Source organism: Mastigoproctus giganteus, chromosome 1 (genome assembly GCF_048544385.1).
Source record: "Mastigoproctus giganteus isolate SK-2022 chromosome 1, ASM4854438v1, whole genome shotgun sequence".
NCBI lineage: Eukaryota > Metazoa > Arthropoda > Arachnida > Uropygi > Thelyphonidae > Mastigoproctus > Mastigoproctus giganteus.
The window spans coordinates 4,477,027-4,491,347 of NC_143575.1; the positions used below are offsets into that span (position 1 = coordinate 4,477,027).

A 14,321-nucleotide genomic window follows, 5' to 3' on the forward strand; every position below is an offset into this window, starting at 1 on the left:
AAATTGTTAGTAAATAATCCTACTATCAGATAGGATATTCATAATGGGTTTGAGTAACTGCTCCAAAGCCTTAAAGGTTTATGTGCATAGCTGTTTTTACAAGAAGTAATAAATCTGAAGCCAATAGGATTCTTATGAAACTTGGGTATGAAATATATGTAAGGAAAGCTATAATTATTGATATTAATCTTTAATTTTTTGTTGAAAGCTATTGATTCTTTTGTTACAATATTACTGTTACTGCTTATTAGAATTAGCAAAGGCATGTGATGCATGAGAGCAAGCTTATATAGCATCAGTCAAAAAAAAAAAAAAAAATGCTCTCTTCTCATTTCGCCCATTTGCTCCCTCCAATCGTCTGTCAAGTTCTGCCTTGAATCTATTTAGCTATCAACTTCTACAACGACAGATGAAAGTTTGTTACAGCAATCAACCACCTGCTAGCTAAAGGCAAACTTCTGCACATCTATCCTACAACTGTCTTTCCCCAATTTGAATTTTTCCCTCTCAGGCGATTATTCTGAGAAAGAGAAAAAATCCCATCAGCATTGAGCAAGCTCAAATCATTCAAGGTGTTATACACCTCATTCAGGTCATCTCGCAGGTGCCTAGTCTCCAGACACTGTAATTTGCAAAACTTCAGCCTTTCTTTGTAAGAAGACCCCTTTGTTCCATTCACTAATCTTGTTGCACTCGTTCCAACAGCTCCACATCCTTCTTAAAATGAGGCCTCAAGACCTGTATACAGTACTTACTCAAGGTGTTGCCTGATCATTGCCTTATACAAGGAGATAATCACCTCCTTATCCCTGCTAGAAAAATTCCTATATATCATTGACAATACACCATGACCTACTCTTGCAGACTGTCTGCACTGCTTAGAAAACATCATATCTCCCTGCACAATTACCCCTAGGTCCTTTCCATTCTCTACTACTGTCAGTGTAGTATCACACAGTTGATACATTACTCTGGGGTTACTGCTTCCCATATTCAGTACTTTGCATTTGTCAACATTAAACTTCAGTTTCCACCTCTCAGCCCACCTGCTCAGCTTTTCTAGATCCTGTTGCAGCAGCATACTGGCATTAGTGTCATTAACAACCCTGCCGACCTTCTAATCGTCTGCACTCTTGAACATTAAGCCTGATATACCATCATCAATATCATTAATAAATACAGAAAACAACAATGGACCCAACACTGAAACCTGGGGGACTCCATTAATAACATTAGTCCACGAAGAACAATGTCCATTGATTACCACTCTCTGCCTTTTCCCACTCAACCATCCCTTTATCCATAGTATTGACAAATGTAAAGTGCTACATATGGGAAACAGCAACCCCCAGAGCAATGTATCAAATCTGTGGTACTACACTAACAGTGGTAGAGAATGAAAAAGACCTGGGGGTAATTGTGCAGGCAGATATGAAGTTCTCTGAGCAGTGCAGATGAGCTGCAAGAGTACCTCATGGTGTCTTGTCAAGGATATACAGGAATTTTTCTGGCAGGGATAAGGAGATGATTATTCCCTGCTATAAGGCAATGGTCAGGCCACACCTTGAGTACTGTATACAGGTCTGGAGGCCTCATTTCAAGAAGGATGTAGAGCTGCTGAAATGAGTACAGAGAAGAGCAACAAGATTAGTGAATGGAACAAAGTGTTGCTCTTACGAAGAAAGGCTTAAGTTTTGCAAATTACAGTGTGTGGAGACTAGGCACCGGCAAGGTGTATAAAGCGTTGAATGGTTTGAACATGCTGAATGCCGATGGGATTTTTCCTCTTGCTCAGAATAATCACCTGAGAGGGCATTAAATTCAGATTGAGGAAAGGCAGATGTAGGATAGATGTGCGGAAATTTGCTTTTAGCCAGCGGGTAGTTGGTTGGTGGAACAGACTTCCATCCCTTGTTGTGGAAGTTGATAGCCTAAATAAATTTAAGGCTCAGCTGGATAGGTATTTCGAATGAATGGAGTGGTTTTTTTTGTTTTTTTTTTGCTGATGCTGCATAAGCTTGCTTTCATGTGCCTTTTTTTTTTTTTTTGGTAGTTGTTGGTGCCTTGGCTTCTGTGGCCATAATGCATCTCCGGTTTTTGCAGTACTTTGATCTGAGCCCGAGGCGGGATTCGAACCCATGACCTTTGGGTTGTCAGGCAGGCACTTTACCCACCCGGCTAGTCAGGTCGGCTCATGTACCTTTGCTAATGCTAACAGTTGAACCAGCGATACCAATCTGATTCATCCCATTCCTTTTAGAGTTTACATAAGATAACGATCTTTTTGCTGGTTTTTTTTTGCGTCCATTGCCAAAGATTTCTCGTAATCTGCCTTTGCCTGCCTTAAGCACCTTTGTGATGACATGATTACAGACCAGCTTATATCTATCATAGTCTTCTGTGTCTTCTGTTAATTTATACATATCCCGTGCATATTTCTTCTCTGCCACCTGTTTAGTTCATCTGACATCTAACTAATTAATTAGTTCATCTGACATCTGGGGAGATTCACAGACTAAAAGGTTAAAAGTAGCCACAGGCAGAGGTGAAGGTGATTCTTGTACAACTTCTATTAGAATAAGTAGCGACCTGGAGCAAGGGGTGCTGGGGTTTCAGGGACTGATGGCAGTCATCGTGAAACAGGTGGGTATGTGGGATGTGTTAGGGTAACTAATAATAAGAATAGGTACATGTATACCAATGCTAGAAGTATAGTAAATAAATTTGATGAATTTGAAGTGTTGGTCAAGACATCAAAGGCAGATATTGTTGGGATAGCAGAGACGTGGTGTCACACAGATATAAGCAATGCATTTTTTATTTGCAAGCTCCGCACTGAGTGTGCAGCATAACATTAGGTTCTGCTACTGTGTTTAATAAAACACTTTCACTGTTAGTCCTGTTTTTCATTCAAATTGTGCTCAACCATTTAAAAGAATTTAAAAGTTGTCATTGTGTAGTAAATTCATTTTCTTTTCTTTTAGAGGTATCATAATTTTGAATAATTTTTTTCTTTCCTTTTTTTTTTCTATAAGGAAAGGCTTTTGCTGTCAGTATTGCCAAGGCACGTTGCAATGGAAATGAAAGCAGATATTGCCAAAAAACCCGAAGATACCATGTTCCACAAAATATATATTCAGAGGCACGAAAATGTGAGGTAATTTTTTTTTTTTTTTTTTTTTTTAAATATTTATAATTTTTTTAACTTTCCAAAATGGTTTTTAGGATCCTATCTTTAATTCCAGTGTACTCTGGGTTTCACAGTAATCTCCTTGAAGAACTGTGTTAAATGCTTGGGATTGAATGTAAGACCCCTTGACATGGGCACCTGTACATGGTGAAGGGACCTCTCAGTGATGCTGCCGGCCTTCAGGATTAGCATCACTTGGATCTAATACCCATATGTAGGTTCCAGGGTTACCTCTTTGGAATCCGTGTGCCATGACCTGTGGAAACTTGGAAAGGGGGCTCCTAGTGGGCGAGGGGCTCAGCCCTAATATACTGCTTTGGCCCATGCTTCAACAAAATGGGAGGTTCCAGACCAATCCAACTGAAATCAACTGGCTGGTGGTTCTTAGGTGAAGGTTAAGAAAGTCAACACGAGAACCACAGCAAACTTACCAGACAAACTGGTTTACTGCTACTGCAGTTTCTCCCTGCATTCTTGGTAAACAGACAGTGAATGTTATTGGTAGCAGCATTTACCCTCAACTATCAAGGCTGGGTCAGGAGCGGGAGTGCAGTAGCACACGCTCTTTGAGTAGACCGGGGTTCAAGCCCCTGACTGCTGAATACGGTCGATCTGCCAACCCGCATTGGACCAGTGTGGCAGATTATGGTCCATTTCCCTCAGCATGAATTGTTGAGGAGGCTTCCATCCTGCAGTGGGTTGATAATGGCTGCACTTTTCCTTTTTTATCAAGGCTGGCTACCTAAAATTGTCAAATCAGGTCATATATTCCAATTCCTCTCAGATGCTTTAAATGTCAGCAGTAGAAGTCAAGAATGATATATTGATTGGCACATAGGCGTGACAGACAATACAGATAGGCATGACAGATACCTCCAAGGGAGTAGTATCCAAGCTTGACTTGATAAATGTTTCAGAAGACGAAATAGTTCATGAATTACATGATCAAAATGTTAACAAGCAAAAAGAATAGTAGGTAAGTGAGATAGAATTCTTGTCCCTACATGTTCCATAATTCTTACATTCAGTACACCGAATTTACCCTCAACTATCAAGGCTGGCTACCTAAAATTGTCAAATCAGGTCATATATTCCATATCCTCTCAGATGCTTTAAATGTCAGAAGATTCGGTCAGTCTCAAACAATCAGCAGTGTAGTTGCCGTCTGTGCCAATTGTGCATATAAAGATCACACTCGTACAGAATGTCCTGTCGAAATACAAAAATGTTTAAATTATGACAGACCACACACCTATTCAAAATAATGTGAATGAAGGAAAAAGGAGGGAAAGTCCAAACATATAAAGTAGAGAACAGTGTAACATATCAGGAAACAAAGAAACAGATATCACTCCCTGCAAATCTACATACCTATGCTTTAGTGCCCAAGTCCAATTGAGTATTTAAATTCTTGACAGTATTTAAATTCTATGCAGTGGGACCAACTGATGATGTTACCAACAGCAAATTAAAAAAAAATAAAACGCAGAATAGCCATTCAGACAGATGTATATCTATCCTTCCTTGAAATTGTTAAAAAAGCCAGAAGCAACCCATATTTGTCAAGCCAATTGAGAAGAAAGATGTTTCTGTCATGAATACTGACAACCAAATGTAGGAAGTTACAATCCTTTAAATGCGTGCAGGTCTTGCTCGGCTAGTATTCTCTAAGAAAAATAAAGGATATACTGACATTGGATTATTGCATTCAATAATGAATGCAATAATCCAATGGAACTTTCAAGAGCTCCATAGAAATCTGGATGATATCTGACTTGCACAAAATAATCCAGTATGCCTCAAAAGTTAAATTCATTTCCTGTGGACAGGAAATGAATTTAACTTTTGAGTTCTCCGATGTGGTGAAGGGAGGTGTAGACTGATTATGTGGGCTACAGAGCTTGGCAACCAGGCATCTTAGAGAAGACCTGATTGAGTTTTATAAGGCTTTGAGAGGGATTAGTAAAATGAATGAAGGGGAATTTTTACCGTTATAAAGAATTCCAGAACTAGGGGCCATAAATTCAAATTATTGGTGAAGAGGTTTAGACTAGATTGCAGAATGTTGTCTTTCAGCCTGCAAGTTATTGAATACTGGAACAAGTTGCCTCTGCAGGTAGTTCAGGGTTAACTGTTTGTAAAACTGTCAGCCTTGACTGCCAATTCAAAGGTTAACTGGATAGTTACTGATGTGAGAAGGATACTGCATAATATGCAATGTGCACGGAAAACTACTAGATTGGGGGGATACACGGACTAATAGATTAACAGTAGCCACTGGCAGAGGTGAAAGTGATATTTGCACTGCTTCTATTGGAATGAGCAGAAGCCTGGAAAACAAGATGCAGGATATTTCAGAGACTGCTGGGAGTCATTGCAGTACAAGTAAACAGCTGGGTTGTGTTAGGGTAGCTAAGAATAGGAACAGGTGCATGTATACTTGCACACAGATATAAGGAATGCAGAACTGGAATTTGGGGAGTACAAGGTCTACAGAAAGGATAGAAGGGAGGAGGGATTATGTTATTAGTTAAGAAACATATAAAATCCAAGGAAGTGAAGCCAGTCGACATCGCTGGACAGTGCAGTGTCGAGTCAGTTTGATGTGACATAAACATTGGGAGATCAAAATTGAGAGTAGGAGTGTGCTATAGGTCTAATGAATCTGATGAGTATAATAAGAAACTGTACAGGGAAATAGTGGGCCAGTAAATCAGAGAATCTTATAATGGGGGATTTTAATTTCTCAGATATTGACTGGAATTTGTGGGTTGGTCACTCATAACACTAGCAAGGCTTTTGTGGATATATTGGATGATTGTTTTCTATATCAGCATGTTCGGGAGGCAACTAGAGGGAGTAGTGCTCTTGATTTGATTATCAGTAGTGATTCTTCATGCATTAAGAATCTGCAGATAGAGGAACTACTAGGTGGCAGTGACCACAGTGTGCTGAAGTGGGATTTACTCAAAGAGGTAACTACCATCAGGGGTAAAGGAAAGGGTTATTGCTTTCGTAAAGGCGACTATGATGGTCTGAGACAGTATTTAAATTCTCTGCAGTGGGACCAACTGATGATGTTACCAACAGCAAATTCAAAATGGGAAGCATTCAAAGAACTTATCTTGGAAGCTACTAGGTTTTACATTCCAACTAATAAATATTGTTCCAGGTTTAGGCCTAAATGGATGTCAGATGAACTAATGAGACATATGGCAGAGAAGAAAAATGCATGGGATACATATAAATTAACACGTGACACAGAAGCCTATGATAGATATGATAGATATAAGTTGATCTGTAATCAAGTTACAAAGGAGGTTAGGCAGGCGAAGGCAGATTACGAGAAATCTTTGGCAAGGGATGCAAAGAAAAACAGCAAAGAGTTCTTTACTTATGTAAACTCTAGAAGGAAGGGGATGAATTAGATTGGTCCACTTGATATCAATGGTTCAATTGTTGATGATCCTGCTCAGGTAGCTAACAAACTAAATGAATATTTCGCATCGACATTCACACATGAGGAGTTATTCAGCGAGGGGAATGTCAGAGATGTATTCAACTCTGGCATTAAGCTAGATAATCTCGTAATAACTGAGAGTAAAGTGGAGGAGAAATTGTTGAAGATAAACACAAGAAAGGCACCTGGGGTGGATGGGATCTATCCAGTTATATTAAAGGAGGCAGCAAAGGAAGTAAGCAAACCCTAGCCATAATTATGAGAGCTTCCTTGAACTCAGCGGAGGTACCCATAGACTGGAGATGTGCAAATGTGACCCCAATTCACAAAGGAGGATCAAAGGCTGACATAAGTAATTATAGACCTGTGAGTTTGACTTCTGTTCGAGAAAAATTAATGGAGGCACTGGTTAAAGAAGCACTGCAGGATCATCTAGACAAGACTTCAGTTATAGCTCGGACACAGCATGGTTTTGTTAAGGGGAAGTCTTGCCTGACCAATTTGATTGGATACTATGATGCAGTCACAAAAGAACTGGATGCAGGGAATAACTTTGATATTATATACTTGGATCTTAGAAAGACATTTGATACTGTTGCACCTGGAAGACTGCTGCACAAATTGGAGCAGTGTGGCATTGGAGGCAAATTGCTGCTATGGATAAAGGGGTGGATGAGGGGGAAAAGACAGAGTGGTAATCAATGGACACTGCTCATCGTGGACTAATGTTATTTTTGGAGTCCCTCAAGATTCAGTGTTGGGTCCATTATTGTTTTCTGTATTTATAAATGATATTGATGATGGTATATCAAGCTTAATGTCCAAGTTTGCAGACGATACAAAGGTTGGCAGGGTTAAGGACACTACTGATGCTATGCTGCTGCTGCTGCAACAGGATCTGAAAGGTTGAGCAGATGGGCTGAGAGGTGGCAAATGAAGTTTAACATTGACAAATGTAAAGTACTACATATGGGAAACAGCAACCCCAGAGCAGCGTACCAACTCTGTGGTACTACACTGACAATGGTAGAGAATGAAAAGCGTCTGGGGGTAATTGTGCAGGCAGATATGAAGTTCTCTCAGCAGTGCAGACGGGCTGCAAGAGTAGCTTGTGGTGTCTTATCAATGATATACAGGAATTTTTCTAGCAGGGATAAGGAGGTGATTATTCCCTTGTATAAGGCAATTGTCCGGCCACACCTTGAGTATTGTATACAGGTCTGGAGGCCTCATTTCAAGAAGGATATAGAGCTGCTGGAACGAGTACAGAGGGGCAACAAGATTACTGAATGGAACAAAGGGTTGCTCTTACAAATAAAGGCTTAAATTTTGCAAATTACAATGTCTGGAGACTAGGCACCGGCGAGGTGATCTGATAGAGGTGTATAAAGCCTTGAATGGTTTGAGCATGCTCAAAGCTGATGGGATTCTGCCTCTTGCTCAGAATAATCACTTGAGAGGGCATAAATTCAAATTGAGGAAAGACACATGTAGGATAGATGTGTGGAAATTTGCCTTTAGCCATCGGGTAGTTGGTTGGTGGAACAGACTTCCATCCCTTGTTGTAAGTTGATACCCTAAATAAATTTAAGGCTCAGCTGGACAGGTATTTCGAACGAATGGAGGGGTGAAGTGGAAGTGTTTTTTTTTTTTTTTTTTGGCTGATGCTGCCTAAGCTTGCTTTCTTGCATCTTATGCCTCTGCTAATGCTAATATATTCTATTTGTTTATTTTTTGCTGGTGCATAGGAAATAATATAGGAAACCCACAGGCAACAAAAGCCTGTGGGTTTCCTATATTATTTGACAAATACATAATACTAATACATCATCTGTTCTTCTCCTCCAGTAGTTTGTCTAGTTCTTCCTTAAATTTATTCAAACCAACCACTTCCACAATGACAGATGAAAGTTCCAACAATCAGCCACCTGCCAGCTGAAGGTACCAGACATCTATCCCGCAACCGTACATTCATGAATTTGAATGTCTCTCTCCTCATGTATAGTTCGAGCAAGAGAATGCCATCATCATTGAGCTTGCCCAATCCATTCAAAGCCTTAAACACTTTAGCATTAGCATTAGCAGAGGCATATGATGCAAGAAAGCAAGCTTATTCAGCATCAGCAAAAAAAAAAAAAAAAACCCACTCCCATTTCACCCTCCGTTCGTTCGAAATACCTGTCCAGTTGAGCTTTAAATTTGTTTAGGCTATCAACTTCAACAACAAGTGATGGAAGTCGGTTCCACCAACCAACCACCCGCTGGCCAAAGGCAAATTTCCGCACATCTATCCGACATCCGTCCTTCCTCAATTTGAATTTATGCCCTCTGAGGTGATTATTCTGAGAAAGATGAAGAATCCCATTGGCATTGAGCATGCTCAAACCATTCAAAGCCTTATACACCTCTATCAGATCACCTCACCGGTGCCTAGTCTCCAGACTGTAATTTGCAAAACTTAAGCCTTTCTTCGTAAGAGCAACCCTTTGTTCCATTTACTAATCTTGTTGCCCTTCTCTGTACCCGTTCCAGCAGCTCTACATCCTTCTTGAAATGAGGCCTCCAGACCTGTATACAGTACTCAAGATGTGTCCTTACCATTGCCTTATACAAGGGAATAATCACCTCCTTATCCCTGCTAGAAAAATTCCTGTATATCATTAACAAGACACCATGAGCTACTCTTGCAGCTCGTCTGCACTGCTCAGAGAACTTCATATCTGCCTGCACAATTACCCCCAGGTCCTTTTCATTCTCCACCACTGTCAGTGTAGTACCGCAGAGTTGATACGTTGCTCTGGGGTTACTGTTTCCCATATGCAGCACTTTACATTTGTCGATGTTAAACCTCATTTACCACCTCTCAGCCCATCTGTTCAACCTTTCCAGATCCTGTTGCAGCAGCATAGCGTCAGTATTGTCCTTAACGACCCTGCCAACCTTTGTATCATCTGCAAACTTGGACATTAAACTTGATATCCCATCATCAATATCATTCATAAACACCGAAAACAACAACGGACCCAACACTGAACCTTGAGGAACTCCACTAATAACATTAGTCCACGTTGAGCAGTGTCCATTGATTACCACTCTCTGTCTTCTGCCACTCAACCATCCCCTTATCCATAGCAGCAATTTGCCTCCAATGCCACACTACTCCAATTTGTGCAGCAGTCTTCCATGTGCAACAGTATCAAAAGCCTTTCTAAGATCCAAATATATAATATCAAAGTTATTCCCTGCATCCAGTTCTTTTGTGACTACATCATAGTATCCAATCAAATTGGTCAGGCAAGACCTGCCCTTAACAAAACCATGCTGCGTCTGAGCTATAACTGAATTCTTGTCTAGATGATCCTGCAGTGCTTCTTTAACCAGTGCCTCCATTAATTTACCTGGAACAGAAGTTAAACTACAAATCATAAAGACATTGGGACTTTATATTTAATTTTAGGATTATGAGCTGCTTTATCCAGCTCACTGCCAATGTTTATTTTACCTACACCATTCTCCTTACTGAATAACTCCTCATGCGTGAATGTAGATGCAAAATACTCGTTTAGATTGTTAGCCACCTGAGCAGGATCCTCAACTGTTGAACCATCAATATCCAGTGGACCAATCTGATTCATCCCTTTCCTTTTCTAGTTCAAGTTAGTAAAGAACTCTTTTCTGTTTTTCTTTGCATTCTTTGCCAAGGATTTTTCATAGTCTGCCTTTGCCTGCCTAATCTCCTTTGTGACTTGGTTACAGACCAACTTATATCTATCATAGGCTTCCATGTCACCCATTAATTTGTATGTATCCCATGCATTTTTCTTCTCTGCCACATGTCTCATTAGTTCATCTGACAACCATTTAGGCCTAAACCTTGAACAATATTTCTTAGTTGGTATGTAAAGCCTGGTAGCCTCCAAGATTAGTTCCTTGAATGCTTCCCATTTTGAGTTTGCTGTTGGTAACATCATCAGTTGGTCCCACTGTATAGAATTTAAATACTGTCTCAGACCATCATAGTCGCCTTTACGAAAACAAAAACCCTTCCCTTTACCTCTGATGGTAGTTACCTCCTTGAGTAAATCCCACTTCAACACACTGTGATCACTGCCACCTATTGGTTCATTTATCTGCAGGTTCTTAATGCATGAAGAATCACTACTGATAATCAGATCAAGAGTATTGCTCCCTCTTGTTGCCTCACGAACATGCTGCTGCAGAAAACAATCATCCAATAAATCCACAAAAGCCTTGCTAGTGTGCGAGTGACCAACCCACAAATTCCAGTCAATATCTGGGAAATTAAAATCCCCCATTATAAGACTCTCTGATTTACTGGCCCACTCTATTTCCCTGTACAATATCTTATTATACTCATCAGAGTCATTAGGCCTATAGCACACTCCTACTCTCAATTTTGATTTCCCTATGCTTATGTCACACCAAACTGACTCGACGCTGCCCTGTCCATCGATGTCGACTGGCTTCACTTCCTTGGACTTTATGTGTTTCTTAATTAATAGCATAACCCCTCCTCCCCTCCTGTCCTGTCTATCCTTTCTATACACATTGTATTCCCCAAATTCCAGTTCCGCATTACTTATATCTGTGTGACACCACGTCTCTGATATCCCAACAATATCTGCCTTTGATGTTTTGAGCAATACCTCAAATTCATCAAATTTATTTACCAAACTCCTAGCATTGATGTACACGCAGGTATACATGCACCTGTTTCTATTCTTAGCTACCCTAACACAACCCATGTGTTTACTTGTACCGCAATGACTACCAGCTGTCTCTGAAATATCCCGCATCTTGTTTTTCAGACTTCTGCTCATTTCAATAGAAGCAGTGCAAGAATCACTTCCACCTCTGCCACTGGCTACTGTTAATCTATTAGTCCTTGTATCCCCCCCCCAACTAGCAGTTTTCCGACCCACCTAACACTGCCTCGACAGCATCAGCAAAAATTCTTGCACCCTTTCTATTTAAGTGTATCCCATCCCTGTAGAAGCAATCTCTCCTGTTAACAAGTACAGTCCAGGCTGAAAAAAATTCTACCCCTTGAGCCTTGCACAATCCCTCCAGGGCCGAATTGATCGACAAGGCTCTCATCATATACTCCCTCCTATCGTGTCTGGGCAGAATTGCAGAACTTCAATCAGATCACCTCAGTTTCACATTGTCACATTGGTGTCTAGTCTCCCTAAACTGTAGTTTGCAGAACTGAAGCCTTACTTGGTAAGTGCACTTGTTTGTTACACTCACCAATTTTGTTACCCTTCTCTGCACCCATTCCAGTGGATCCACAACCTTCCTAAAATGAGGCCTCCAGACCTGTGTGTTGTACCCCAGATGTAGCTTAACCACTGTCTAGTACAATGGAACAATCACCTCTTTATCTCTGCTTGCAAAATTCTTGTATATCATTTATTGTCATATTTGGGCTGAAATTTTTGAATTATTTATTAAAATTGAACTAAGAATTAGTGTAAAATCTAAACATTTAGATTTTACAATTTAAAAATTAAACTTTTTCCTAATCAGTTGCTTATTTTTCACTGGGAAAGTTGTTTCCTATCTTCAATTTAGTCTAAAAACCATTGCTATACTTCTGAAACAAAGGTAAACCAATTGTATTTGAAGAAAGAAACAAAACAAACACATCAATTGCATGTAATAATGTTTGTTCTGATTTTAACATTGAATTCAAAACTTTCAGACAAATTATGACAAAAAAGATCCAAACAACAAATAGCATAAACCTAAAAATAAGTTAGATAGATCCAGCTGTCTTTTAGTCGAAAGAGCCTGTAAGAACAGCTAAAACTTTGTATTCTTTTTATTTACTTTCCTAATATATGATTTTCCCAATTTTCCTTGTATCTCTTTTAATAATTGGGAAAGTATATTGCTTTATTGTGAACCTGCAGTTCATTGCTGTTGTCACATACTTAAACGATGAGCAATCATCCAAGTAAGTTAAATTAAACATTGGTAACCATGAAGAAAATAAATTGAATGAAACTGAAGAGTTGAGTGCAATTGAACTTATATGTTTTTTAGATTATAAAGTAATAAATTTCTTGAATATTTATAATTATTTTGCTTGCATTGTAATGTTACTAATTATGGTTTTCATTTTAACAGTATCCTTTTTGCAGACATCTGTGGATTTACCAGCCTTGCTTCCCAGTGTACAGCTGAAGAAGTTGTTAAGATACTCAATGAACTTTTTGCTCGTTTTGATAAGTTGGCAACAGAAAATCATTGTCTTCGTATTAAACTTTTAGGAGACTGTTATTATTGTGTTAGTGGGCTTCCAGATCCACGTCCTGATCATGCACATTGTTGTGTGGAAATGGGATTAGATATGATTGATGCAATTGCGTAAGTATAACATAGTTAAAAAAAAAAAAGCTGTCTTAGAAAATTAGTCTATTGTTAAGATTTTTAGTATACTGTCAGTTCTTGTCACTATGGTTTTTTTAATTGTCTTAAATCTTCACATTGAGAAATGCCATGTACATGTAGGCCAGATGCACAATTGATTGCCTTAGTATACCAGCTACAATTTTTTTTTTTTTTTTTTTAGAATATCAAAGTTCACCTATTCAATAGCATCCAGATACCCTGTTTACCCCCATCCTGTTAGTGAGACCATTAGTAGTCTCAAGCATCTCTTTAAATCTAGTACACTCTAGGTGTCCAAGACACCTAGAATGTACCAGACTTTAGAATGTTTGACAAGAATCATCTTTCACTAAGGTAGAAAGCAACATAGACTGGAGCTCAGATATAATGCCCATACCATAATGATGAAATTTTCATTATACAAGGTTGTACTAAATGAAAGAGGACTCTTGTTTTGCGATGCAATATCTCTCTCTTGTGTACTGGAATCTTTATGTTGCCAAAACCATTTGAGCTTAAAAGCAATTTCAGATTTTTCCTTCTTATATTAAGAACAGGTCCTTTTGAGATTGTAATGGCTGTCTCATGTAAGAACCAATACCCCTTACATTTTGTGGGTATAACTTTTAACCAGATGAAATAGACTAGTGAATTAAGAGGATTAAGTGAATTAAGTGATGTGGATCAGCTATAAAATAATCTTACTATCAGTATTTTACTAGAACACAACAATAGGAAACTTATAGTTGTGGTATTTTGGGATACTGCTGAAAGCATATCATGTTAAGGAGTTGGATTTGTCTTGACCATATGTGTGGCATTATCTAAAATACATCAAATCATACTTCATGATCACTATAACTTCCAATTAATCATGAAAAACTAAACTCGGAACAAACTGATCTGTGAAAAAAATCAAACCAACTAAAAAACTCTCTTGAGCTTAATTTTGTTTTCATTCATTCTCATCTTAAAACTGTATATACATGTAGCTTGTGCATCATCTTTTCATCAAGCAGTGTATGAAGTTTGTCCACTTGCTTCATGTGATATTCATCACTTCTGTTTTATATACTATAATGAAATGTAATTTCTTTTCATACTATCCAAGAAAAAATAAATGATAGTACACTAAATGCAGAAATATAATGACCAAACAGGACACAAGTTTCCTGTTACAAAACAATTTCTGCCGCATGCTGCGATTACATTTCTGATATTTTGGCCAGATGCATAATATTCCATAGATCTCTT

At 38.9% G+C, this 14,321-nt stretch overlaps 1 protein-coding gene across 1 annotated transcript in view; it reads left to right on the forward strand.

Moving 5' to 3' along the window:
* LOC150090504 (adenylate cyclase type 5-like) overlaps positions 1 to 14,321 on the forward strand; it is a 238,812-nt gene that overhangs the window by 50,572 nt on the left and 173,919 nt on the right. Inside the window, exons 3-4 of the mRNA XM_090378243.1 lie at positions 3,036 to 3,157; positions 12,804 to 13,043. Coding sequence (XP_090234369.1) covers positions 3,036 to 3,157; positions 12,804 to 13,043 — 362 coding nt within the window. The remainder of the gene's footprint in view (positions 1 to 3,035; positions 3,158 to 12,803; positions 13,044 to 14,321) is intronic.